Source organism: Rattus rattus, chromosome 10, assembly GCF_011064425.1.
Source record: "Rattus rattus isolate New Zealand chromosome 10, Rrattus_CSIRO_v1, whole genome shotgun sequence".
NCBI lineage: Eukaryota > Metazoa > Chordata > Mammalia > Rodentia > Muridae > Rattus > Rattus rattus.
The window spans coordinates 7,438,146-7,464,835 of record NC_046163.1 but is presented as its reverse complement, the minus strand read 5'-3'; the positions used below and the strand labels follow the sequence as shown (position 1 = coordinate 7,464,835).

The window sequence follows — 26,690 nt, the reverse complement described above, 5'->3', positions numbered from 1 at the left end:
GACTCCTCGCTCTTTACTTCCTGCTTGACGTGATTGTACAGAGTGTCCTTAAATAGCTGTTTCTGTGTTGATAGCTGAGTCTGTTTCTTGAAAATTCCTACCCCATTGTCTCTGCAATGGTCCTTTCCCTGGTTCTTTATTGTGTTTCCATGTCCATTTCTCCTCAGCTCTCATCTCATTCAGACATGCAGTCAAGTATTGGAGGCATGCCTGTATGCTCACTATGCTAGACATAGAGTCAGTCATTCCAGTAGACACAGGATACGTCTGTATACCTCACTGCTTTTCTCTTGTAGGAATTTGTGTCTGTTTTGACATAGCCGACTAGAGTTATAGAGTTCTTTGGGTTTGTTTGTGTTCGCTATGCTGGGGATCAAACCAAGGACTTTGTGAAAGCACTGTACCATGGGACCACATCCATGACTTCAAAAGATCAGTGTTCAAACTTGGTGAAGTGCATGCTAAGCTGGATGTGGCAGTGCATACCTTTAATCCCAGCACTTGGGGGCATGATGTCTGAGTTCAAGGCTAGCCTAGTCTACACAGGGAGTTCCAGGACTGCATAGAAACCCTGACTCAATAAAAAAGAAAAGAAAAGGGGTTGGGGATTTAGCTCAGCGGTAGAGCGCTTGCCTATCGAGCACAAGGCCCTGGGTTCGGTCCCGAGCTCCGGAAAAAAAAACAAAACAAAAAAAAACAAAACAAAAAACAAGAAGGTCTAAAAAAGAAAAGAAAGGAAGGAAGGAAGGAAGGAAGGAAGGAAGGAAGAAAGAAAGAAAGAAAGAAAGAAAGAAAGAAAGAAAGAAAGAAAGAAGAAAAAAAACATCTGCTGTTCTTACAGAGGTTCCCAACACACACATGACGGCTCAGAGCTGTCTATAACTCCATTCCCAGGAGGTCCAAAGCCATTTTCTGGCCTGGGACACTGCACATATGTGATGCTCTTAAACACATGCAAGGCAAAACACTCATACACAAAAAAATATAAAATTTGAAAGAAAAAATATTTGTGGGTTCTATTTTATTTGGAGTTCTAGCTTCACAAGGGAAAGAATTTAGAATTAACGACTCCTGGCCTTGTGTTCTTAAGTCCTTGAAATGTTTTCACAGGGGACGATGAGCAATCTACACAGATGGCTGCAAGTTGGGAAGATGAGAAAGTGAGGGAAGCATCATCAGACAACTTTGTTGCTATTAAAATTGATACTAAAAGGTATGCGTGCGCTCTCATGCTTCCTTACTTCTTATTGTGCAATGACTTTTTGTTATTACCTATGATGATATCTTAGAGACTATTAAGAATTTTAGTTTTATGGTTATAGATAACAAAGGTACTAAGGTATACTGGAAACAAATTATTCTTTAATTTTGTGAATACACTACCAGACCCAGTTTTGGGAATTTAAATTCTTTTGTTATGATTACTACTAGAACTTTATTATAAAGAACTTGTAATTCAAAATTAATGTTTTCAAGGGAACTTAATTTCTGATTGCTGTTTTCAAATTCATCATTACACCTTTCTAGAAACATTTTTTAAGTTTATCTTGTCTACCAAACATCCATGTAGCATGTAACAAAAATTAGATTTGGGGCTAACAAAGTGGATCAGCAAACAAAATGTCGGCCAAGACTGACAGTCTGAGTTTATCTCCATATCACACATTGTAAAAAGAGAAACAACTTGCAAGTTGTCTTCTGACCTGAATACCATGCCTACTCATATACACACAAATATTTAAACTACATAAAAAAATAAATGAAGCTGGGCAGTGGAATTGCATGCCTTTAATTTTGGCACTTGGGAGGCAGAAGCAGGCAGATCTACTTGAGTTCAAGGTCAGCCTAATCTACAAAGTGAGTTCCAGAGAAATTCTGTCTCAAAAAACAAACAAACAAAAAAAAACCCAAAGCATTAAAATGTTCAGGCTGGAGAGGTGACCCAGTTGTTAAGCACACTGGTACACTTGGTTCAATTCTCAACACCCATATGGAGGCTCAAAACAGCCTGTGACCTGTTCCTTCGATGCCCTCTTCTGGTTCTGTGGGCACTGGGCATGCATGTGGTGTGCATACACACAAAGTACCCATATACATTAAATACATCAATGTTCAGAAGTTTACTTGTAAGCTTTATAAAATATTCACTTACATTGTTTCATATTGACAAAATAGCATAAAACCTTTTTTATAGTTACTGAACTATCTAGCTTATGTTTTATCTGTGCATACCTGTGTGCGTGTGTGTGTGTATGCACACGCACACTGCACACCTGAATGAATCTATGTGTATGTACTGCATGCATGCTGTGTATAGAGGCCAGAAGGGGGTGTTCAGGTCCGGAATTACAAGTGGTTGTGAGCCACCCAATATGAGTATTGGCATCTAACTAGAATCTTCTGCAAGAGCAGCCAGCTCTATTAAGTGCTGAACCACTCTCCCAATTTGCTGTTTTGGTATTTTAGAGGTACCTGGGAATTACTGGATCACTCACTTTGGTATCTAAGCGATATTTCTGTAGAAAGTCTTTCTTCTCCCTGTTGGTGTATGTGCACCAAGCATGGGCACACACACAGGTGATTGAATTGAGGAACGGTGCGTGGTAGGCATTTGCTTCCCTGTTATCTCCATCCTGTTCCGTCCCTGACCGCCAAGCTCTTTACTGGAGTTAATAAAGTGGTTAAACATATTTTTCAGTTTTAAGAATTGTTATTATTGGGGTTGGGGATTTAGCTCAGTGGTAGAGCACTTGCCTAGCAAGCGCAAGGTCCTGGGTTTGGTCCCCAGCTCCAAAAAAAAAAAAAAGAATTGTTATTATTGTAGGGAGGAGGGACACATAGCATAGCACACATGTGGACAACTTGCTGGAGTTGATTCTCTCCTGCTACTACCTTTGTGTAGGGTCTGGAGATTGAACTCAGGTTGTCAGGCTTGCACAGCAGTTGCCTTACCCAGCGAACCTTGCCAGTGGCCCTCCTCCTTTTTTTTTTTTTTTTTTTTTTTTTTTTTTTTTTTTTTTTTTTGTAGAAATGATGGTATTTAACAGCTCTTTATATCTTTTCCCCATTAATAATTTTATATGGTTTTTCTTGATGGACAGTTAGGATGTTTTAACCTTGTTAGTACATGTTAATCATGTGTCCAGGTAATTTGTGGTCACTATATCTTGTTAGAGGCTAAGATTTTTTTTTTTTCTTTTTTCTTTTTTTTTTCGGAGCTGGGGACCGAACCCAGGGCCTTGCGCTCGCTAGGCAAGCGCTCTACCGCTGAGCTAAATCCCCAACCCCGAGGCTAAGATATTTTTAAGATTTATTTTATTATGTGAGTATTTGCATGTGTGTCTGTGCACCGTGTGTATGCAGTGCCCAAGAAAGCTATAAGAGGGTGTTATATCTCCTGGAACTGGAGTTTCAGATAGTTGTAAGCCACTGTGTGGATGCTAGAAGTCAAACTTGGACCTCTGGAAGAGCAATCTGTGCTCTTTTTTTTTTTTTTTTAAATATTTTATTTATTTAATGTATAGGAGTACACTGTAGTTGTCTTCAGATACACCAGAATCCGTTACAGATGGTTGTGAGCCACCATGTGGTTGCTGGGATTTGAACTCAGGACCTCTGGAAGAGCAGTCAGTGCTCTTAACCGCTGAGCCATCTCTCCAGCCCCGCAATCTGTGCTCTTAACCATTAAGCCATCTCTCCAGCCACCAAGATTTTTATTTAGGTATATTAGTTCTTAAAGAAGCAACATGAGATACCTCTGTTTTGTTTTGTTTTGTTTCTCAATGGGTTCTCGCTAAGTAGCTCTGGCTATTCTAGAACTTACTGTGTAAACCAAACTGACCTTGGACTCACAAAAATCTGCCTCCAGAGCACTGGAATGTTAGCAAATCCAGCCACCACTTTTTGGGTTGTAAGAACAAATCATTTTATAAACTGAAAATTGTAAAACAACAATTAAAAAGAACAAAAATGTCTTGTAATATAAAATTCTCATTTCTCTCCTGCTTATTGCTATGTCAACTAGTAACTTTTACAAAGTACTTATATTGGTATAGTAAATTTAATGACAGCAACATATTTGGAAAATAGTTGAATTTGTGTAATGATCTTTCTCTTGATATCTTTGTTTTTTACAGCGAAGCCTGTCTACAGTTTTCACAAATTTGTATCCTTTCATTGAAGAATTGGTTTCATAAATATTTGCTTTTCCTTTTTTTTTTTTTTTTTTTTGAAACCAGAACATTTATTTTATGACTGACTGAAATCCTCAAGATGAACTGGATGCTGCAGCAGCTGCCCTCTTGGGTTAGGTGTTGTTCCTTCACGGAATCCATGTCTGAATCTATGGTAGACAATCTGTAGGTGCCTCATCCGTCCAGTCTCGGGAGTGTTTCGCCTCTTGGCCTCGGCACTCCAGTTATACTTCCTCGAGAACTTGGCAGGGTAGCCACATTTGCCACAGGTCGACTTCTGAAGGGCAGGCCTTGGAGCCACGCAGCGGCACAGTGTGTGCGTCTTATTGCGACGCTTTCCAAAGGATGACGTTCCTTTCGTCATCTTGCTTCTACTGGCGAGGCCAAAGAAACCGGAAGAGCTCTTTTTTTTTTTTTTTTTTTTTTAATTAAAAAATTAGTGATTAAGCTGGGCAGTGACAGCACACACCTTTGATACTAGCAGTTGGGAGGCAGAGGCAGGGGAAATCTCTGAGCTGGAGGTCAGCCTGGTCTGTAGAGCAAGTTCTAGAACAACCAGGGCTACACAGAGAAACCCTGTCTCAAAGAAACAGGGAAAAAAATTAGGAGTTATTTTTACTTAGGAAAACTTACCTTTTGTTTGCAGAAGCAAAGTTGTAGATTGTCTTTTGAGATAATACATTGTAGCTAGTGGCCAAGTACATCTTTTTTAACTGTGCATATCTGAAGAACAGTATGGCATAGTTTGGTTGAAGTGTTAGAAGTAGATGGCAAGAGGCAAATGGATAAAGTAAAGCTATGATATAGGAGAATAAGATATATTGTTCATTCTGATACCCTGTACAGACCATAAATTATTTTACATACCACATGCACTAGATGCATTGAGGTGAGAAACTTGCTAACTAGTCTATTATGAAATCCACTAAGATGATATGTTTTGCTTTGTTAACTGTATTTTATAAAACTTCAAGCATGAATTATTAAACTTAATTGTCGAGTACAGATCCTGTAGTGTGTGTTCCGTCCAGTTTCTTTATAGGAGACAGTGGAATCCCTTTGGAAGTAATAGCAGGGAGTGTTTCTGCAGATGAACTTGTTACAAGAATTCACAAAGTCCAACAGGTAAGAAGGAGCCAGAGCTTACTTTATTTTAAGATTTTATTTTCAATCCTGAATAGCCCCTATTGAAAGATTCTTTTTTAATTCCTGCTTTAATTTCAATTCATTATAATGTATTTATTTTTGGATTTTTGAGGCAGGGTTTTTCCATGTAGCCTTGGCTTTCCTGGAACTCACTCTGTAGACCAGGCTGGCCTCAAATTCAGAGTTCTGCCTGCCTCTGCCTGTGTGCATCACCATGCCTGGCAATTTTCAGTTTAGAAAAATGATTGTACTTTGTGTGTATGTGCATATGACTGATGGTATATATGTGCTCCACATGCATTCAGGTGCTCAAGGTGGTCAGAGGGCACTGGGTCCCTTGGAACTAAGTTATGACTATCTGTTGTGAGTGACCCAAATCCTATACAAGAGTAACAAGCACTATTAACCTCTGACCCATCTCTCTGGCTCCAGAGAGCTTCAAGTCTTTTTTTTTTTTTTTAATAAATTAATAAATAATTTTCTGTATTTCATTGATCTCTATAGTAACCTGTCCTATTTAATTTGTTTTTTAGTAATTTGGGTCTTCTGTCTGTTTCATTTAGGTTAGTTAGTTAGGGGTTTGTCAATCTTACTTATTTTTTCATTAATTTTGCTTTTATTGTTTCTTGCTATCAACTGCTTCAAGATTTGGATTGTTCACGTTTTCTGGAACTTTAATTTATTTTTTAATTTAATTATTTATCTGAGTATAGAAAGTGCTGGGAGCCTGCCTGGCCTGGAAGAAGATGAAGTGGGACACAATATTGGACACAAAATAGATGATCTGTTTACTTTATAATTTTACATGATTGATAAGTAATGGAAAACTTACTTCTTACTTATTTTATAAACTTTATAATTCTCCGTTTTTGATAAGCAATGGAAAACTTAACTCCTACTACTTTATAAACTTACTGTATAATTCTCTGGCACTTAGCAGATACTGTCTAGCAGCAGGGGAGTAAGTAAGGATTTATTGCTAGTAGTTCTCTCTTCTCTGACCAGGCTGCCAGACGCTTCTCCATGGCTAGGCTGGATAACTCTTTGTGAACCAGAGAGGGAGGAAAGGAAAGAATGAAAATCCTTTACACGGACACTTACGCACAGACACATATAAATCCACACACACACATTCTGGCCGGGCCCATACATCTGTGTCATCTATTCCACAAGTGTTCATGCACACCTACACATAGACAAACAGACATATACATTTGGTGGGTGGATGGATGGGGGAAAGGTACCCAAGCCAACATATCATCTTTATTTCTTCTTATAAACAAAAGTTCTTAGAAAATTACCTCACAGGTAAAATGTTACAAAATAGGAGTTACAAAAGGATGTTGATATTAAGTTCAAAGCAGTGTTTCATTCTATACTCATTGTAAGTTCAAAGGAACAGTTTTTACATGTGGCCTTGCCTTATCATAGTATACACCTGAATGCTTTTCCTTGAGCACAAATCTGTCCCAAGCCTATTTCTCTTTTTAGTATAATTGTGAAAACTCATTGTATTCCTTATGCCGCCTTTACTTACTATATGAGGAGGGGACACATTCTCTTCTTGATTCTAACTTTATTACATCTCTCTAGCAAAACAACTAAAACCATCTCTTAAAACTTTCTTCCTAAGATTATTTTAATCAAATCAGAAATTCTATAAAATCATTAATTCATCTAAACATCATTAATTCATAAAAATTCATCTCTATGTTGATCTGCAGGAAATCTGCTCAATAGGGCAGTATAATGCTCAGATTATTATATTAATTTAATAATGACAGGAAAGGCCTATCAGCTGCAAGAAGCAATCTTGAGATGACGTCTCTTTGGGACCTTGCCTCATAGAGCTCACCCATCGCAGACCATGCAGAAATGGTGGGCCACCTTCTGGAAGGCCACCTGCTAGCCTTAGCCTTTCCTAATGGCTCCTGACAAGAAAGCAACCATTGGTGTGGATACAAGACCCACCATTGTGTTTTCTAGGCTTTTGAGTATTAATCACCCTTTAGAGTTGTGCTTATGTGTAAGTGTCAAGTACAGTTGTGGATCCCTAGTTCTCAGACTACAGCAGTAGAGAAGTGTGACTCTAGAATCTGATTCACCCACTGGTCTTAAGTTCAGAGCTGTGGAGCTCCAGGTTAATTCTCATTGGATAGACTCTGGTTTGGGCCACTGAGGGCGGAGACATCTCTTAACATATCTTCTAACCAAGCCAGGTTCCTACCACCTGCATTTTTCAGTCCACAGGGTCCTTCCCTCCTGCTCTCCACAGCTCTCTGTCTGGACCTTTACTCGGGCTGTGACAAGCCAAATTGATGCTTCCTAACCTGTGTGTGTACTCTGATCTCAGGCCCTTGGGGTAACTAAATTTAACAGTGGTTATTCTCTGAAGATAAACAGAACCGCCCTCCTAATACCATAGCTTGACAAAGTAGGATTACCCTAACCACTGACCCATCTATCAGGCACCTGCTAGAATTTGAGGCCCTTGAGGGAAGTGGGCTTGTTCCAGGGCAGCACTACTTGTCTTTCATCTGCCTTCCTTTCAGAAGTGTCTTAAGCCTCCTCCACTAGCCAGAAAAGTCACTCAGCTTTAAAACTTTTTTAAAGATTTACTTATTATGTATAGAGTTCTGCCTGCATGTACACTTGAACATCAGAAGAGGGCATCAGATCCCACTACAGATGTTTGTGGGCAGCCACCATGTGGTTGCTAGGAATTGAACTAAGGGCCTATGGAAGAGTAGCGAGTGCCCTTAACCTCTGAGCCATCTCTCCAACCACTTTAAAACTTTGTATTGGAAATATAGCTCACCCTCCTGTACTAAAAAAAAAAGAAAGAGAGAGAGAGAGAGAGAGAGAGAGAGAGAGAGAGAGAGAGAGAGAGAGAGACAGGGAGAGAGGGAGAGAGGGAGGGAGAGAGAGAAAGAAAGAAAGGAAGAAAGGAAGGAAGAAAGGAAGGAAGAGGGAAGGAGGGAGGGAGGGAGGGAAGGAGGGAGAGAGAGAGAAGAGAGAGAGAGAGAGAAAATTATGCTCTTCCCAACTTGTAGTTAAATCCCACAATATAATTTTTCTTTTTTGTTTTTGTTTTGAGGGTCTCTCTGTATAACCCTGGCTATCCTAGGACTTGCTATGTAGACCAGGCTGGCCTTGAACCTACAGAAATCCACTTGCCTCTGCTTGGGATTAAAGGCTTGTGCCACCATGTTCAACCCATAATACAGATTTTATTATGTCTAGAACTCTACATTTTCAATTTGTCCTTTAGAAGGTTTAATACTTCTACTCTTGTCAGGGGTGTGTGTGTGTGTGTGTGTGTGTGTGTGTGTGTGTGTGTGTGTGTGTGTGTGTGTGTGTGAGAGAGAGAGAGAGAGAGAGAGAGAGAGAGAGAGACCATAAAATGGCTATACAGTCTCACACTAATTAAGTTCTGATTTGTTTCCCAAGATGCACTCATCAAAAGGTGAAACATCAGTGACAAATGACAAACAGTCAGAAAGTTCCGTATCTACCCCATCTGCCTCATTTGAACCTGACATATGTGAAAGTGCCGAGTCCAGAAATACAGAGCTTTGTGAGACTCCAACTGCTTCTGACCCAAAGTCAGATACTGCAGCAGGTATAGTAAAAGTATTTCTTCAGTTCATACTTCAAGGCATGGATTAGTCTTACTGTAGCATCCCAGACAGATAACATCAAGCCTTTGCAAATGGGGTTACATCCTGACAAACCCAACCTCGGGCTAGGGTTTAGCTAGTAGACTGTCATTCCTTCAGGCACAGTGATGCATTTCTGTCATCCAGATCCTCAAGAGGAAAAGTTAATAGATGATTTATACCTTTTACATTAAAGTTGCATTAAATGCAGTTTCCTTTGTGTTTGGGGGTAGTGGTGTTTGTTTTCATTGTTTTGTTGTTGTTGAAATTCTCTGTACTCTTGACTATTCTGGAATTCACTGTAGAACAGGCTGGCCTTGATCTCAGAGATTGCCTCTAATGCAATATTCTTATTTCATTTTAATAATTAAGGAGGAGAATGCGCAGGTCATGACAGCCTCTCTCAGGAGCCTCCTGGATGTTTAAACCAGAGACCAGCAGAGGACCTCACCGTCAGAGTGGAAAGGTTTACTTTTCCTTTTGTAGACGGCATTTTGTTTAGTAAATTACAGTTTCTAGTCATTTTGTTAGCTTGAGTGACAGAGCTGCAGGTTTAACCTTCTGATGGCCTCAATAACTCAGCTATTCCATGAAAATTAAAACTAGGGTCTAGCTTTTCTGTATCTTTAAAGTTGTCAGTCAGCTATAGATCTGAGCGTTTCTGTCTGAGTCCCTTTGAGTGCATACATGTGTGAGTCCATCTGTCATTCTTGCTTTTGTTTCTTTGTGCTGGGAGAATAATTTCCAGATGAAGAAGAGCTTACTTACTGAGTTCACACCTATATGCACTGAGCTGGGGTTCTGCATAACCACTACCTACCAATGTCATTTTTTATTTGTTGGACTGACCAGTTAAACATCTCTGATCCATTGTAGTTTCCAGTTTAGGGTTTATAAAATGCAGTAATTATGAAACTCATCTGTTATGCTATAATAAAAAAGTATTAGTTAATGACTAATAATATTTGTAATCCCAACCTAAAACCATTTAATATTATATGGAAGTTAAAAATACTTCTTAGGGGCTAGAGAGATAGCTCAGTGGTTAAGAGCACTGACCGCTCTTCCAGAGGTCCTGAGTTCAATTCCCAGCAATCACATGGTGGCTCACAACCACCTGTAATGGGGTCTGATGCCCTCTTCTGGTGTGTCTGAGGACAGGGACACACATACATAAAATAAATAAGTAAATAAAAAAAAGAATTATTTATTTAAAAAAATACTTCTTAGAGGAGACTAGGGTCTAGGTGCTAGAATGCTTAGCAGACATGGGGTCCTGGGTTAAATCTTCTGCTCTGGAAAAACATTAATAATGACAGTAATAAATAAAATAAAATTCCTTCAAAGGAATTGGTATCTTTTTGGCCATTTGCAGTGGAATTGCAAGTGGTTGTGAGTGTCAAGAAGTGGTTATAGAGCTGGCTGGTGGTGGCCTACACCATTAATCCCAACACTTGAGAGGCAGAGGCAGGTGGAGCTCTGAGTCCAGCCAGGGATACACAAAGAAACCCTGTCTTAAAAAACAAAACAAAAACGACCCCTTCAAAAAGAAGTGGGCTATGGGAATAGAAGTTTGGTCCAATGCAGACATAATATAAGCTTTTAACTGCTGAGCCAGCTCTCCAGCTTAAATTTGCTTATTCTCAAGCACTACCAATCAGATAAATCATCAAAGAGTGAGAACTCTTGATATAAATATAAGGCAGTTAGGGCTAGAAACAGGCTTATGATGGGCTCCCGTTCATTCATGGATCTATGGAGGGACAGGAATGGACAGATAAACCTGCTGGGCTTCCAGAGGATTATGTTTGGTTTCTGTAGTTCCCTTTGTATAAGTTAAATAAAACTCTTTTGAGACAGTGTGTATCCCCTAGCTATTCTGTTTCCTAAATGCTAATTTTAAAGACGGGCACCAACATTTCTGTTCCCCACTCCCAATGGAATTCTTGAATGTGCTTTGAATAATAGAATCTATCTTGGTGTTTTGTTTGTTTTTTTAAGCAGATTAACAAAAAAGCTTGAAGAAAGGAGAGAAGAGAAGAGGAAGGAAGAGGCCCAGGTAGAGCTCACCCTTAGCAATGTTCCGCTCTCTGTTACTTGAGGCTGTATCTGACGTGATGTCCAACTGAGCAGACCTAGGGCGGTGTCCTTGAACTCAGTGTCGCATTGTGGTGAAGGAAGTTCTCAGTTCTGTGTGCTCAGATCACGGTGTTTACACGTTAGGGTGCTGGCTGTTGTTTGTGTGTATTTGAGACGGTGTCTTGCTGTGCAGTCCATGCTGGCCTGGAATTCGTCGGGATGCAATGGGGTACCATGCCCAGCTGTTTATTTCCTTATTTTATAAATTACTAGAGATAATTAAATAATCTTTTCCTCTCTGCAGCAAGTCTTTCATATAAATATCTAAAGGAAGTTGATGTAAAATTGCTGGCTTTGAGAAAAGTCCAATTTGTGTACATACTCCTGAATTTTTAATGTAACTTTGAATTCTAGTGTGTGTATCATCTTTTGCACAGTAATTGTGCCCCATCTCTTTGGGGTTTTATAGATTATCTTTTTTTTTTTTTTCAAGCCAAATAATTGATTACCATTTACAGACACACTTGCCCCTAGCAAGATGTGTACTTCTTCTTGGTTACAGATTACACTGTACTCTTAACAGAACCACTGACAAAAGTTTATAAGTTGATAGATATTTGACCAGTAATCATACTGTCCGTAAAATAATTGTTTTAGTCATTTTATTTGTATGGTGTTTTGCCTGCATGCAAATCTGTGCACTACTTGCATGCCCGGTGCCTGTAGAGGCCAGAAGAGGGCATTAGGCCTTCTGGGTCTGAAGTCACAAACAGTTGTGAGCTGTCATGTGGGCGCTGGGAACCTAACCTAAGTGTCCTGAGTTCCCAGGACCAGGAAGAATAGCCATGTGCCCAATAACTGAGTCATCTTTTCACCTCCTTTTTTCCTTTTTAAAAATTACTTTGTGTGAATGTGTGTGATCAGTGGACTACTTTTTAGAGTCATGTTTTCTCTTTCCATTGTGTAAGTCCCTAATGTGAACTTTGATGGCAGGCCTCTTTACTCACTGAGCCGTCTCACCAACGAGCATTTAATGAATTTCTGTTGTTTTTTAGTGATTTATTTATCTGTATTGGTACTTTGTCTGCATGAACATTTGCCCACCAGAAGAAGGTACTAGATCCCATAGGACTGTAATTGTATACAATAATAAGTTGCCATGTGGGTGCTGGGAATTGAACTCAGGTCCTCTGGAAGAACAGTCAGTCCTGTTAACCTCCAAGCCATTTCGCTAGCCCCCAAGTCCTGTTCTTTTAAGTGCATTCTATAGTCAGCCTTTATTACATCACAGTGTTATCTGGAACAGAAGATTAGATTGTGGTTTTGGTTTATAAAACTTTCTTTTGATTCATAAAACTTTGTTTTGATTCAGAGAGAGATTAAGAAGGAAATTGAAAGGAGAAAAACTGGAAAGGAAATGTTGGATTATAAAAGAAAACAAGAAGAAGAATTAACAAAAAGAATGTTAGAAGAAAGAAGCAGAGAAAAGGCAGAAGATAGAGCAGCTCGGGAGCGCATCAAGCAGCAGATTGCACTGGTGAGCTTTGCTGTGTCCCCATTCATTAATGCACTTTGCTGAGCTTGAGCTTCTCTTAGCTGAACCTGCTGAATGCTGGGATGGTAGAAAGCCCCTGAAGTGTGGGTTTAGTTTAAATGCTTGACTCCATGACATTTGTGATGCAGTTTCTTCACACAGAGTGGCTTTTCATTGTTACCATATGGTATGTATAATAGCTCATTTTAGTAACAAAATGAATAACAACCTGGACTTCCTTTTTAAACAATATTATATTGAATTTAAATAGTTATGAAAAATGAACAGATAATCATTTTAACTTTTTTTTTCTTTTTTTTCTCTCACATCCTAGTCCTCAATAAAGTGGTTTTTAAAGTACTGTCTTGCCAGGCAGTGGTGGCATTCAGGAGGCAGAGTCAGGTAGATGTCTGATGGCCAGCCTGGTCTGTAGACTAAGTTACAAGACAGCCAAGATAACACAGAGTAAATCAAAAAAAGAAAAAAGCTTTTCCTTACTACTTATTTATTTCACATGTGTTAGTATTTTGCTTGCATGAGTGTAGGTTGTGTGTGTCAGTGGCCCTCAGAGGCCAGAAGAGAACATTGGATCCTTTGGGACGAGAGAGTTAATGGATGGTTGTAAGTCACCATGTCAGTGCTACGAATTGAATTCCAAGCCTACCCAAGAGCGACGGGTGCTCTTAAGTCGCTGAGCCCTCTCTCTACCACTGCCCCTGTAAAAAACTTCTGTGTAGAATAATGAAACTTTGGGGGTCGGAGGACAACTTTGTGGAATCCGCACTCTGCTCAACCTTTGTGTGGATCTGGGCTCACACTAAAGTCACCAGGCACACACAGCAAGCGTTTTTACCCTTGAATCCATCTCACTAACCCAAGATAGGGTGTTTTTGTTTGGTGTTTGTGTGTGTTCATATATAGGTGTGTGTGTTCAGTTATGTATGTGTAGGTATCTTCAGGGACAAGAGGCATCAAATCTCTGGAACTGAAGTTACAGGTGGTTGTGAGCTTCCTGATGAGTGCGTTAGAAGCTGAGCTCAGGTCCTTTTTTTTTTTTTTTTTTTTTTTTTTTGTAAACAGAGTCTAACAGTATATATAGCCCTGGCTGCCCTGGAACTCAATGTGTAGACCATGCTGTCCTCAAAATCAGAGAGGCACTAGGGTTAAAGGCATGTGAGTTTTCCAAGCTGGGGGTCAAGGGCTGTCACACTCCTTTAATCCCACCACAGTGAGTGGATCTTTGTGAGTCGGATGCCAGGCGGTCGACACAGGATAACCACCTCTGCACAGAAAAACCCTATCTTCAAAAACAGAAAAAGAGAATTTTCTAGGAAAGTACAGCATTAACAGATTCATGATAGTGTATACTTTTAATCCCTGCACTTAGGCATGTAGATAGAACTCTGTGAGTTCAAAGCCAGCCTGGTCTACAAAGGGAATCATTGGAATCATTGGCTAGTCAGGGCCACACGATGAAAATGTCCCCCAATTTTTTTTTCCTGGAAACAAACTTAAAATTTTGTTATTTTGCAGTCTCTATAAAAGCATTATTTTTGAGATACTTTTAAAAGATGTAGACACAGCTCAAGGCTTTGGATGTTTTTATAGCCAGTTAGTTTTCTTTTTTAAATTATGTTTTATGTATATAAATGTTTGGCTTAGGTGTGTGTATATACATACACTATATGCATGCATTGCTCAAAGAGGCCAGAAGGGTGTTGGGTCCGACAGTCAGTGCTCTGAACCACTGAAGCCATCTCTCTAGGCAGGAATGTCTTTTTAAATTAAGCTATTATATACATGTTGCTGTAAAATTATTTAAAAAAAAAAATGCTGTCTTTTATCCCATACTAGATCCGGCACTTCAGTTCCCCAACATATCTAGTGGGTCTCTTCATCTCAGCAAAGCGTCTCACCCGCTCTGCTCCATCCCAATCACACTGCCAATGGCTACTCTCTGAGCCTGGCAACAGTCTCTCTACCAGTCTAGTTTTCAAGGCAGGTTACCACCATGCCAAACACACACATCCCAATCCCATGGTGGCCCAGTGTCTCCAGCCACCACAAATTCTCTTGAATTCAATTAAATTGCCACATGAAAGAACACACAACACAATAACCTCTGATCCAACTGATAAGATATAATTGCCCACCTAGACATACAAAGCTCTGTACACATCCATCCCTTAAGAACATTCATAACAACCTGTAAACATTCAGAGAGGAATCTGAACATCTGCTTCAGTGTTCTCTTAGTTGCTCCTCTCCTCCCTTCTCGCTCCAGTCTCCTCCTCCTCCTCTCTAAAACATTTCTCCCGCCCATCCTTCCTTCTCATCCAATGACAGACCTCGTTCTGTCTTGTACCTGCCTTCACCTCCATAATGACATCATCCTACATATACATATGAGAAGTATTCCTGCCTGTATATCAATGTTGTTTAACAAACACTCATTAAATATCAACTTTGTGCCAGACTTTGTTCCTCCACGATGAATGAAGCTAATCCATCTTCCTCGTGTAATAGTGACTTGGATTCTACACAGGTGCTTAAGTGAAGAAAACGACCAAAAATCTCATGTCGTGGTGTGTAATGTCTGCATGTGAGCTGAAAGGATTTCGTGTATTTGTAGTTATTATTCCTTTTGTGTAGACATGTATAGATTCTGACAGTGAAGGTAATGTGTCCAATTGTATTTTACTTCAAAGGATCGTGCAGAAAGAGCTGCTCGTTTTGCAAAGACAAAGGAAGCAGAGGCTGCCAAAGCTGCTGCCTTGCTGGCCAAACAGGCAGAAGCAGAAGTCAAGAGGGAGTCTTCCACACGGGACAGAAGGTGCTTCTTACTTCACAAACCTCACCTGAAATGGCTGTGCATCTGGGGCTTCGGTGGTTATTTCTGTTCTTTATTTTGCCCTAGCTGATCTGAAACTCACTAGACAGGCTGGCCTTGAGCTCACAGAGATCCACCTGCCTCTGCCTCCAAACTACTGGGTTTAAAGACTTGCACCAGCAAGCCCAGCTACTGGTTAATGTTTAAGAATGTTTTTAAAATACTTTAAACTGGACAACTGCTAACTTTCATGATCAAATATTTTGTCTGAGTGTAGCAGTGTATACCTTTTTTTTCCCTTTTTTTAAAAAGATTTATTCATTTATTTATATGAGTACACTGTAGCTGTCTTCAGACACACCAGAAGAGGGCATCAGATCTCTTTACAGATGGTTGTGAGCCACCATGTGGTTGGTGGGAATTGAACTCAGGACCTCTGGAAGAGCAGTCAGTGCTCTTAACCCCTGAACCACCTCTCCAGCCCAGCAGTGTATACCTTAATACCAACACTTGGGAGGCAGGCAGATCTCTGAGTTTGAGGCTAACCTGACCTATATAGTGAGTTCCAGGGATATATGATGAGACCCTGTCTCAGAAAATTACTTTTTTAAAAATTTAGATTTTTCAGAAGGGCTAAAGAAATGGCTCAGAAGTTGGGAGCACTTGATGCTCTTGTAGAGGACATGAGTTCAGTTCCTCTCACCCACATCAAGTAGCTTAAAACCACCCATAAATTTTTGCTCCAGAGGATCTTAAACCCACTTCCGGCTTCCAAAGGCACCTATACCTATAAGCATGCATTCACACATACACATACACACATATACATAAAGGAAAATAGAATAAATCTTTTTAAAAATTAATTAAAAAATTTTTTTGTTTTCTGTCTAATATTTGATCATCTGTAAAATGGTGAATTTTAATACTTATATATATATATTTTTTTTTCTTTTTTTGGAAGAGTAGCCAGTGCTTTTTTTTTTCTTCCATTTTTATTAAATTGGGTATTTCTTATTTACATTTCAAATGTTATTCCCTTTCCTAGTTTCCTGACCATCGGCTCCCTAATCCCTCCCTTAAAATTTCTTAGAAAATGCAACAATATTTGCAACAAAAATTTAATCTAAATGGAAAAATGCTCTGTTCATTCTTCAGAAGTCATATTAAAATGGTCATTCTAGGAGCTGGAGAAATGGCTTGTCAATTATGAATGTTCACTCTGCAATCATAAGGACTGGAATTTAGATCCCAGCACCATGTAGCAAGCCAGGAGCCCACCAAGTGTCTGTAACCCCGCTCCAAGCATGAGACTGAATTGCTAATGCTCGCCGCCTGGCTTGTAGCCTAGCTCAGACAATAGAGACCCCAGGTTAAAGGAATGGGTGGAGAGTGACAGAGAAGGAAATCCCTTGCCGTCTTGTGGCCTCTGCATAGGTGCATGCACAAACATGCTTGCATACCCCCACTGCAGATAAAAAAATGTTTTTGTTCCTGTTTTTGTTTTTCAATCTTCAAGGGAGCTTCCATGGAGTCCAGAAAGATGATGTTGGTTAGCTGTCTTGATGCTACAGTTAAGGGAGCTCACAGCCCTGCAGCTGGGAGCCAGTCTCTGTCCTCCGCAAGAGCAGTGTGCTCTCAACTGCTGAGCCATCTCTCCATTCTTGATTTTTACAGAATTTCTAATCCTGAACTTCATAAGGAATTAGAGAGAATACTAGAAAGTATATATTTGATAAGAAGTTTGTACCTGGGCTATCCTAATCATTGTCTAGCTCACAATGAAAAGATAACACAGCTCTTATGGAGAAGGATTGGAATCATTGAAGAAAACGGCCAGTAAACAAGCCAGGTGCTAGGAGCACGACATAAGTCCAACCCTTGGGAACCTTAGTCAAGAAAACAACAAGTCTGTTATATATCACGCTCTAGGCCAGCCTGTGCTGCACGGAAAAACTCTCACAAGACCAAACAATCCAGTATTTCACACTCTGTAGCATAATTCAGTTTTAAAAACAGTAACACTTTGGGTATGATGGCACATGTCTTCAATCCTAGCATTCTGAGGTAGAGGCAAACTGATCTCTGAATTCAAGGCCAGGACAGTGAGTTCTGGACAGGGTCTGTACAGTGAGACTGTCTTCAGTAAAATACAAAAGACAGTAACATGTTGGTGAGGAGCTGGAGAATTTGGAGCCTTTCAACATGATCAGTAGGCTAGAAAATGATAGCCATGTAGAAAAACACTTGGCAAGTCCTCGGAATATTAAACATGGAGTTACCAGAGGAGAGGTAGCCCAGCACTCACTCTTAAATATATCTCCAAGAGGGTTGTCTTAGGGCGATTACTGCTGTGACAAAACACCATGATCAAAGCAACGTAGGAGAAAGGGTTTATCTGGCTTACACTTCTAACTCACATTTCATCCTTAAGGGAAGTTAGAACATGAACTCAAACAGGGCAGAAACATGGAAGCAGGAACTATGCAGAGGCCATGGAAGAGTGCTGCTGCTTACTGGCTTGCTCTTCTGGCTTGCTCAGCATGCTTTCTTAGAATCCAGGACTCCCAGCCCAGAAGTGGCACCACCCACAGTGGGCTGGGCTCTTCTTCAATGGTTAGTAATTCAGATCTTATGGAAGCATTTTCCCACTTGAGGCTCCCTCTCTGATGACTCTCACTTGTGTCAGGTTGACGTGAAACTGGCTAGTACAAGGATTGAAAATACATGTCCACACAAAAATTTGTACATGAGCTAGATGGTAATGACTCATGCCTTTAGTCCCAGCTCTCAGGAGGCAGAGGCAAAAGGATCTCTGAGTTTGAGGCCAACCTGGTCTACAGATTAAGCCAAGGCTATCTGTAGCAGTACTGTCTGGAAAACCAAAAGAAAATAAATAAAACAGTGGGGCTGAAGGGATGGCTCAGTGGTTCAGAGCACTGACTGTTCTTCCAGAGGTCCTGAGTTCAAATCCCAGCAACCACATGGTGGCTCACAACCATCTGTAATGGGATCCAATGCCCTCTTCTGGTGTGTCTGAAGACTGCTGCAGTGTACTCATATATAATAAATAAGTCTTTAAAAGTTAAATACAAATAAAAGAGTAGATTAAATGATAAAAAAAATCAAGAACTTTTAGTTGCATTTGGTTTTGGTGTTTTTGAGACAGAGTTTCTCTTTGTGGCCCTAACTATCCAAGAACTCACTCTGTAGACCAGGCTAGCCTCAAAGATCTGTCTGCCTCTGTCTCCCGAGTGCTTGGATTAAAGGCATGCACTACCACTTCCCAGATTGAATCAAGAACTTTGATTCTTGAGTTTGGGTGAATTTTGAAAACATAATGCTGTATGGAAGATCGTATGTAATATGATTCTTTTAGATGAAAGGTCCCAACTAGGCAAATCTGTTCATAGTTGCTACGGCCTGAGAGAGAAATGGCAGTGATTACTAATGGGCTCAGGGTGATTTGGGGAAGTAATGAAATATTCTGCTATTAGTGTGATAGCTGTTTACTATTTTGTTTTTGTGTTGTTTTTTTTTTTTTTTAAGCAACTTTTTTTTTTTTAACATTGTGGGCCTGGGATGGAGGCTGTGTGTGTCATGGAGTCTATGATAATTCCTGAAAACAGTAGCCTTCAGGAGTTAGGTCTCTCCTTCCTCCAAGATGAGCTTAGGTCATCTCACCAAGCCCTTGTTTTGTTTTGAGACAAAGTTTCATTGGCTTTGTAGCCCAGGCTTGCCTCTACCTTGTTATCTTCCTGTTTTAGCCTCTCAAGTGATACTGTACAGGTTGATGGGCTTGCATATTGAGTCATCTTTCCTGCCTAAGAAAATAAACTTTTACTCAAACTGAACTTTAGAGAGGAAGGAAGAAAACCAATTCTAGGGGTGGGAGAGCATGCTAGGGTGCATCTGTAGAGGTCAGTTCTCTTCCTCCACCATGGGGATCAGGCTCGTGATCAAGTTTGGGAACAAGTCCTAACCCACAGAGCTGTGTCACCAGCCCTTTGATAGTTGATGACACTGTAGGTAAAAAAACTGACTTCAGCTTGACTCGTCTCTTTTCATAGCACCATTGCAAGAATTCAGTTCCGGCTGCCTGATGGTTCTTCCTTTACAAACCAGTTTCCTTCTGATGCTCCTTTAGAAGAAGCAAGGCAGTTTGCTGCACAGGTAAGTTTATAAAAATAGATGTGTAGGTTAGTAAAACCTTGCAGGAGACGTTTCAAAGCAGAATTTGAAAAATGTAGATAAGTTTTGACTTAGCTCCAGAAGAATTACAGGAGACAGCCCTGAGACAGACAGATTCTGGCTTGTGTTATACATGATCACAGTGTACGGCAGGCTCAGGAAAGTTCTACTGTCATGTTTAGCAAGAGGAATGAAAAATAAGTGATCTCCTAGATGTCAGATCTAAGAATTGTCTGTCCTAGAAAGGAAAGGTTTTCCTTTGTTTTCTGAAAGTTGATTATTTTTCTATTGGTCAAGGCAAAAGATCAGAAATTTACTTCAAAAGTGTGTGTGGGCTTACTCAAAATCTGAGTGTTGTGAAATTTGATAACATAGGAAGTAAGATAGGAGTACTTTCCAGTACTTTGTTTTTCTCTCTTAGACTTGACTCAAATGGATCCTGGGTATAAATCCTCCTTTGAGATCTAAGCTCTTTGTATGTACCAGAATTTTTCTCATGACTTCAAGGTTAAAATTAGAAAGTTGGAATAATAGGTTTAGACCTTTTCACCAAACTACTCCTTAAAATAGTCTTTCCATCATGTGGAGTCGTAAGGGAGCATGCATGCCTCAAGAGTTACAGGACTCGCCCCAGATGGTTGCTTCATTGCTTCGTTGTCTTGAGGACCCCGCAAGGCTTGTTTTACTACAGCTGCTGCAGGTACATGGAGGCCTGTGTGGGAAACGAGGACTGCCACAGGCCCCACATATGTGCCACAGTGTGCACCCCCAACCTCCCACACAGCCCTGTCCTGTCAAGTAAAAGCAGCAGCAAAGTGGCAGCTGTGCTTTTGTGCAGCTGGGGTCTTTGCTAGCATTTGAAAAACTTAATCTAGTGACGCACCAACACATACTTGGATCGTTACAGTATTTCTTATTAAAAATCTGGAATGGCTCAGCCCACCCATTGAGATCATGTCTCCAAATATGTTTTCAGAAGTGATAATGACCATTAATTTCCTTAACGCATAGGCAAGCCCCATTGCAGCATTCTATGGATACCATTTTTTCCTGTTTTGTTTTTATTTATGATCCTTTTATTCTTATTTATAACTATTTATGGCTGGTGTTTGTGTGCGGGTGAATGTGTGCACGTGTGTTGAGAACAGCGTTCAGGGGTTGATTCTCCTGTCACAGTGGGCTCTGGAGTCAAACTCAAGTCCTCAGGCTGACGTCACAGATGGTTTCAGTTACTGAGTCGTCTTACTGGTCCACTGTCCAGTAGTTTGTTTTTCCTTTTACCTTTTATATCAAATACATGTTCTTTTGTTTTTAAATTAATGTACAAAGTAGTGATTTTTAATTATGACACAGTGTGTTACAGAACATTTTCATGTTCACATCAACTAACCCTTCCCTCTCCCCATTGCTTTCCCGAGTCCTGATGTATCTTCTGCTTTCCTGTCACAGATGCTTTGTGTGCACGCATTAATGCGTACACATTGTATATCGAAATCTAGGGTGCACATACAGGAAGGCTGTGGTAGTCGTCTGACTTGCTTTGCTCTATATGCTCTCCAGCTCCATCTACTTTTCCTATAACTGACATAATTTCTTTTTTTTATTCTGTTGAATAAAGCTTTATTAGTGTTTATATGACATTTTCTCTGTCTACTCCTCATGATGACTGCTCAGCTGATTTTGTTTTGACCCTGAGAATGGAGCAGGATCATCTGCTACCTTAGGTGCTTATGTCTCCATCACATCTGGGGTTTGTTGTTGTCACAGTTTTGTTAGTTTTTAAAGCCAGGCATTGTGCCTATCTCTTTGATCCCAGCGCTTGGGAGGCAGAGGCAAGTGAATCTGTTACTTCAAGGCCAGCCTGGTCTCTGCCCTGTCTCTCAAAAAAAAAGAGAGGGGGGGTTGGGGAATTTAAACTGTAGGTAACAGATCTTTCAGTGCTCTTTAGTAAACATAAATACGCAGTCCAGTCAGCACGGAGGAGCTCTCCTAGGACAGGTGCCTTTCAGGTTTTACAGTATGGAGGTCAGCTCTCTCCCTAGCTGGCTCGCACGAGAGACATTCGCTTCTCAGTAGCCCTCCACTTACTTGCAGCAGTTGTAATAAAGGAAGGCAGTGGTCTTTTTTAGATGCTAAAAATTTTTAAGCCATTTGGATTTGGTATTTCTCAGCTACTTTTTGAAACATGGTTTTTCTAAGTGATTTTAAATCTATGTCTAATTGAATTTCATAAATTAAGGTAATTTTAATTATAACAATCATTCTAGAATCTAAAACAATGTGTATTGGTAGTTCTTTATTTCCTAAAGGCAACTTTGTAAGGTTTAAAATTCATTGCTCTGTTTCAGACTGTTGGCAACACATATGGTAATTTTTCACTAGCAACCATGTTTCCCAGAAGAGAGTTCACCAGAGACGACTATAAGAGGAAGCTGCTGGATCTGGAGCTGGCCCCCAGCGCCTCCGTGGTGCTGCTGCCAGTAAGCGTACAGTTCTGGGTTCTACTCTGGGTTCCTGTCTGTTCTATTCTTGGTCATTTCTTAGAATTTGAAGAAGAAAAACGGCTGTGTAATTAAAATAACAAAGTAGCCAAAATTAGATCAATGTATAGTCCATTTATTTATCCTGTGCTTTATAAACTTGTGTGCTAATGTTTTGTGGGCTCTGAAATCCCAGCTGTCCCGTCCAGGGCATTTGATGTCCTCTTCTGACCTGCCTTGGCACCAAGCACGTACCTAGTACACGTACATAACATCCAGGAAAAACATTAAAACACATAAAAGAAAACCAGATTTTTTTTTTTTAAGCCAAGTACTGTGAGGTGTTAGACAGATGGCTCATCAGTTAAGAGCACTGGCTGCGTTTGCAGAGGACCCAGCTTTAGTTCCTAGTCCCAGCAGGGTGGCTCACAGCTGTCTGTGACTCCACTTCCAGGTGAAACGTGATGTACATATAGACAGTCATGGACACACAGACACACACGGACACACAGACACACAGACATGGACACACATATAGACAATCATGGCCACACACACGGACACACATACAGACAGTCATGGACACACACATACACATAGACACACATACATAAAATTACTCGTTCAAAAGTAAACACAGCTCACCAGAGCAGGATGGTGTCTTCCTTTACGCTTGGCCCTCAGGAGGCCAAGGCAGGCAGATATTTGTGAGGCAGTACGGTCTACAGAGTGAGTTTCAGGATGGCCAGAGCTACATACATAGTAAGACCCTGCCTCAATAAAAATAAATAAATAGTGAAGACAGCTCTAGGAGTCCCCATAAGTTCATGGGCATTTAGAAAGAAGTAAAAGATGATCATTTTTACTTCCTTGGATTTATTTCCAAATAAAAAGACGTTCTAAGACCCAAATGTGATTCGATTGTATTGATATAACCTTTACTTCTTTGTTAATTTTTAATCTTTTTTTTTTTTTTTTTTTTTTTTCTTTTCTAGGCAGGACGGCCAGCCACATCCATTGTCCCCTCTTCTAGTGGAGACATTTGGACATTACTGGGAACGGTGCTTTATCCATTCCTGGCCATATGGAGACTAATTAGCAATTTTTTATTTAGTAATCCTCCTCCTGCACAGACTTCAGCAAGAGCCACGTCCACAGAGCCTTCAAACTCGGCGTCATCCAGCAAGTCAGAGAAAAGGTGTGTGTTCTCGTCTTCTCTGCTAGTGAAATACACAGGTCACGTCCAGTGGTGCCCTTAACCCTTGGTGCTAGTAAAGCAACCTTGCCTCTTTCCCCCATCCACTGAACACTCTTTATCCCATGATTACCAATACAGTTTCCTCCCCGAAGCGTGTAGTGTCTTTCTTGCTAGCCATGGTTTTTGTTGTTTTTGAGATGGGGTCCTAATGTTACCCTGGCTGGCCTCAGACTTGGAGAGATCCATCTGCCTTTGCTTCCCAAGGACTGGATTAAAGGTTTGTGCCACCACACTGGTGTGGGAGTGGGGTCGGGGTGGAGGTGGATGGATGTGACATCATGAGTTTAGCCTGGTCGTGGATACGGAAGATCATGGGTTTGAGTCCTTGCTAGGATATAGTGAAGCCCTGAGCCAAAAGGAGAGTGCAGAACACAAAAGGAGTAAGAGTGTCTTCCGACTTTTACTTCCTTAACCAAGTGCCTCACTCTCAGTACAGAGCAAAGGTTTGCTTGTGCGGACAGCACTGATAGCTTTAGCCCATACTCTGATGGCATATTCAAAACAAGTTAACAGGAAGTATTATACAGAAAGAGGTTATACCACCATCTAACAAATAATATCTATTCCTGTTACATATATTCTGTTAGCTTGCGTCTTGCAGGGCTACTCGGGCTCACCTCTAACTGTTTGTGACCTCAAACTTCTGACCTTCCTCCCTCTTCCTCCCAAGGGCTAGGATTATAGGTGCTGACCACTATACTCACTCCTCTTGGGCCTTGCTAAAGAATAGGGAGAAATATTTTGGAAGCTGTCACTCTGCTGTCTGGAGACACCTAGTCCTATGATTCACTGATTCTTTGGGGCTGTTTTAGTTAAGGTTTCATTACTGTGAAGAAACACCATGACCATGGTAACTATTATAAGGGACAGCCTTTATTTGGGGCTGGCTTACAGTTTCAGAGATTCAGTCCATTACCATCATGGCAGGAAGATTGGCAGCATCCAGGCAGGCATGGTGCTGGAAAAGCCAAAAGTTCTACATCTTGGTCAGAAGGCAACCAGGAGACGCAGACTTCCTCGGGCAGCCAGGAGGCTCTCTCCATGCTAGGTGGAGCTTGAGCGTAGGACCTCAGAGCCCACACCCAAGGTGATGAATTTCCTTCAACAAAAACACACTTCTAAATAGTACACATTCAAACCCCTACAGTGATATATATGAATACTGTGATTGGCTGGTGTGGTCTTTATCTTGACTGTTAGGCACCAAGGTCAGTACCTTAGTCTTGCCGAATAGTAGTAGAAATATTAAGTCTGTAATTACAATCCTATGGAGTAAGATGCCATGTGAATCGTTAAACTTTTCTCAAGGAAGGAGGGGGAAGAGGGAAAGAATTTAAAAAAAACAAACAAACTTTTCTCAAGGAAGGAAAGGGCTTCCCATTTTCTGTTGTTTGTAAGATTTTCTAAGCCTAGACTCTTTCCTTCCTGCTTTCAAATAAGGAGGTCCTAGTTATTCTTGGTTATAAGTCACTGGTAAAGGTTTTGAAAGAATTGCAGGTGACTGGCCGTTTCTATCAGTTAAGGTACAACTGGAACTGTGTAGCTCCTAGGATGCTCTGTAAACTATGTCTAGTTTTGTGTCGGCTTGTGTGAGGTGTTTTTTTTTTTTTAAGGAATAGTTAGCAAATGATCATGTTCTTCCAGGGTTTAATAAATCATCTGGAAAATGGGCAATTTGGCTAGTTTGACTTACATAGCTAAGGAGAGTAAGTTATTAAAGACTAATAAACTTCAGGAGGATTGCCACAGAGGTACAAATAGACTGTGGTTGCCGATCCTGAATTGGAGGGATGTGAGGAGACACCTTTGTGTGCTTTCTATTCTATGTCATCTTCTTCTCTTTCCCACTTCAGGGAACCCGTCCGGAAAAGAGTGCTGGAAAAACGAGGAGAAGACTTTAAAAAGGAGGGGAAAATATACCGACTGCGGACTCAAGATGACGGCGAAGATGAGAACAACACTTGGAATGGGAACTCCACGCAGCAGATGTAGTCCGGAGTATACGCTCCCCGCTGCTTCCTTTAGGATCCACTCAGCACTTTTCTGCTGGGGAAGTGGGTCTGCTCTATGTTTCCAGACCATTATAGTCTATTTCTGCTAAGAGATTGTGAGTTAAGTTGTTTAACCTGAAAAAGTCAGAACATGAAGTAGCTGGATGCTAGGTCCTTGTCTAATCAATAGGGTAACCAGCTGCTCAGCCTAAAAGAAGCCAAGGCTGCCCCCGCCACCGCCACTTCCTACTCAGACTTCACAGCCCTCTACCCAGCGTTTCACTTAGGACACTTTCTGCTGCAAGATCCTCAAGCCACACAGTAACTGGTATGTCACTGAGTAGTCTGAGCCCCGAGCACTTAAGCGAGCTAATCAGGTGATAACTGATGTTTAGCGTTTCTCTTTGCACTCATCAGCCTCAAAAAAATCTTGTTGTTTCTAATCTTACTTAAATATTAAATAAAAGTTTTCAAAAAACCAGAATGATCTTATTTTTGCTGTAAAGCATCTTTTTGTTGTACAGGGCTGTACCGAGGTCACTTTTGTTTGACTTTTTCCTCCCAGTGCTGCCCTGATTCTGTCAGCAAAACAACTGACTGACTGCCTTTCTTTTAAAAAATAAAATGTAGAGACTGTGTCCTAGGTTACTGATGCATATGTTTTATAATCTTTCCTCATCGATGCCAGACAGACGATAATGGCCAGTCTGCAGCTTGGAGTGCTCACTCGTGTACTGAGATCTCACACTCAGCAGTCACACGGGGCCGGACCACAGCAGAGACTCCTCCCATTATGCCTACGTTTGGAAAGCACTCTCAGACTCAGAACTTCCTCTCAAAGTCCTGAGGTCTGAAACGTGGGGTCTGTTTTGCCGTTCTTCTGTTCTTAGAGTGGAAAGTCACGCTGTGTCAGAGAACTTGGATTTGTGTGGAGAGGAGGACCTCTCGTCCCCTGTGGAGTCAGAAGCTTGTAAGCCAGTAGTGCGGGTGAGAGCAGTGGCCGCTCAAGTGCTGGGCGGCAGAGCCTTCCTGAGAGGGCGCCCAGGAACTGTAGATGTTTCATACTTTGACACAATAGCCTTCTCTAAGTAGGGTCCTCACTGCACAAGTTTAGCTATGCCTAGACCCGCTATTAGTTAACTCAAAACTGGAAACAACTAACTGGTGCATGCTAATCCAGCGCTTGCTGAGTTTACTAAATGGCCGCTGTGGTGGTGGTAAGAAGGCAGGAGGCACAGCGTGTAGGCTCAGGACGAGTTCAGCTCTGTAAATAAATTGTGTGCATAAAGAGGAAACAGTAATGATTGTATCTCCTTGTAGTTAGTTCTCTTA

The 26,690-nt window shown here is 40.8% G+C and overlaps 1 protein-coding gene and 1 pseudogene across 2 annotated transcripts in view; one reads left to right on the top strand and one right to left on the bottom strand.

The window, feature by feature from the left end:
* Ubxn4 (UBX domain protein 4) overlaps positions 1–25,996 on the top strand; it is a 30,984-nt gene extending 4,988 nt beyond the window's left edge. Inside the window, exons 2-13 of one of the 2 annotated variants that reach the window (XM_032914756.1) lie at positions 1,111–1,213; positions 4,137–4,165; positions 5,200–5,318; positions 8,790–8,961; positions 9,371–9,464; positions 11,000–11,057; positions 12,450–12,614; positions 15,320–15,444; positions 19,509–19,611; positions 21,978–22,109; positions 23,105–23,307; positions 25,221–25,996. In XM_032914756.1, coding sequence (XP_032770647.1) covers positions 1,111–1,213; positions 4,137–4,165; positions 5,200–5,318; positions 8,790–8,961; positions 9,371–9,464; positions 11,000–11,057; positions 12,450–12,614; positions 15,320–15,444; positions 19,509–19,611; positions 21,978–22,109; positions 23,105–23,307; positions 25,221–25,359 — 1,442 coding nt within the window. In that variant the 3' untranslated portion in view covers positions 25,360–25,996. The remainder of the gene's footprint in view (positions 1–1,110; positions 1,214–4,136; positions 4,166–5,199; positions 5,319–8,789; positions 8,962–9,370; positions 9,465–10,999; positions 11,058–12,449; positions 12,615–15,319; positions 15,445–19,508; positions 19,612–21,977; positions 22,110–23,104; positions 23,308–25,220) is intronic. The other variant, XM_032914757.1, reaches the window with a different exon arrangement.
* On the bottom strand, positions 4,268–4,557 carry LOC116911023 (annotated as a pseudogene).
* Positions 25,997–26,690: the final 694 nt, after the last annotated feature.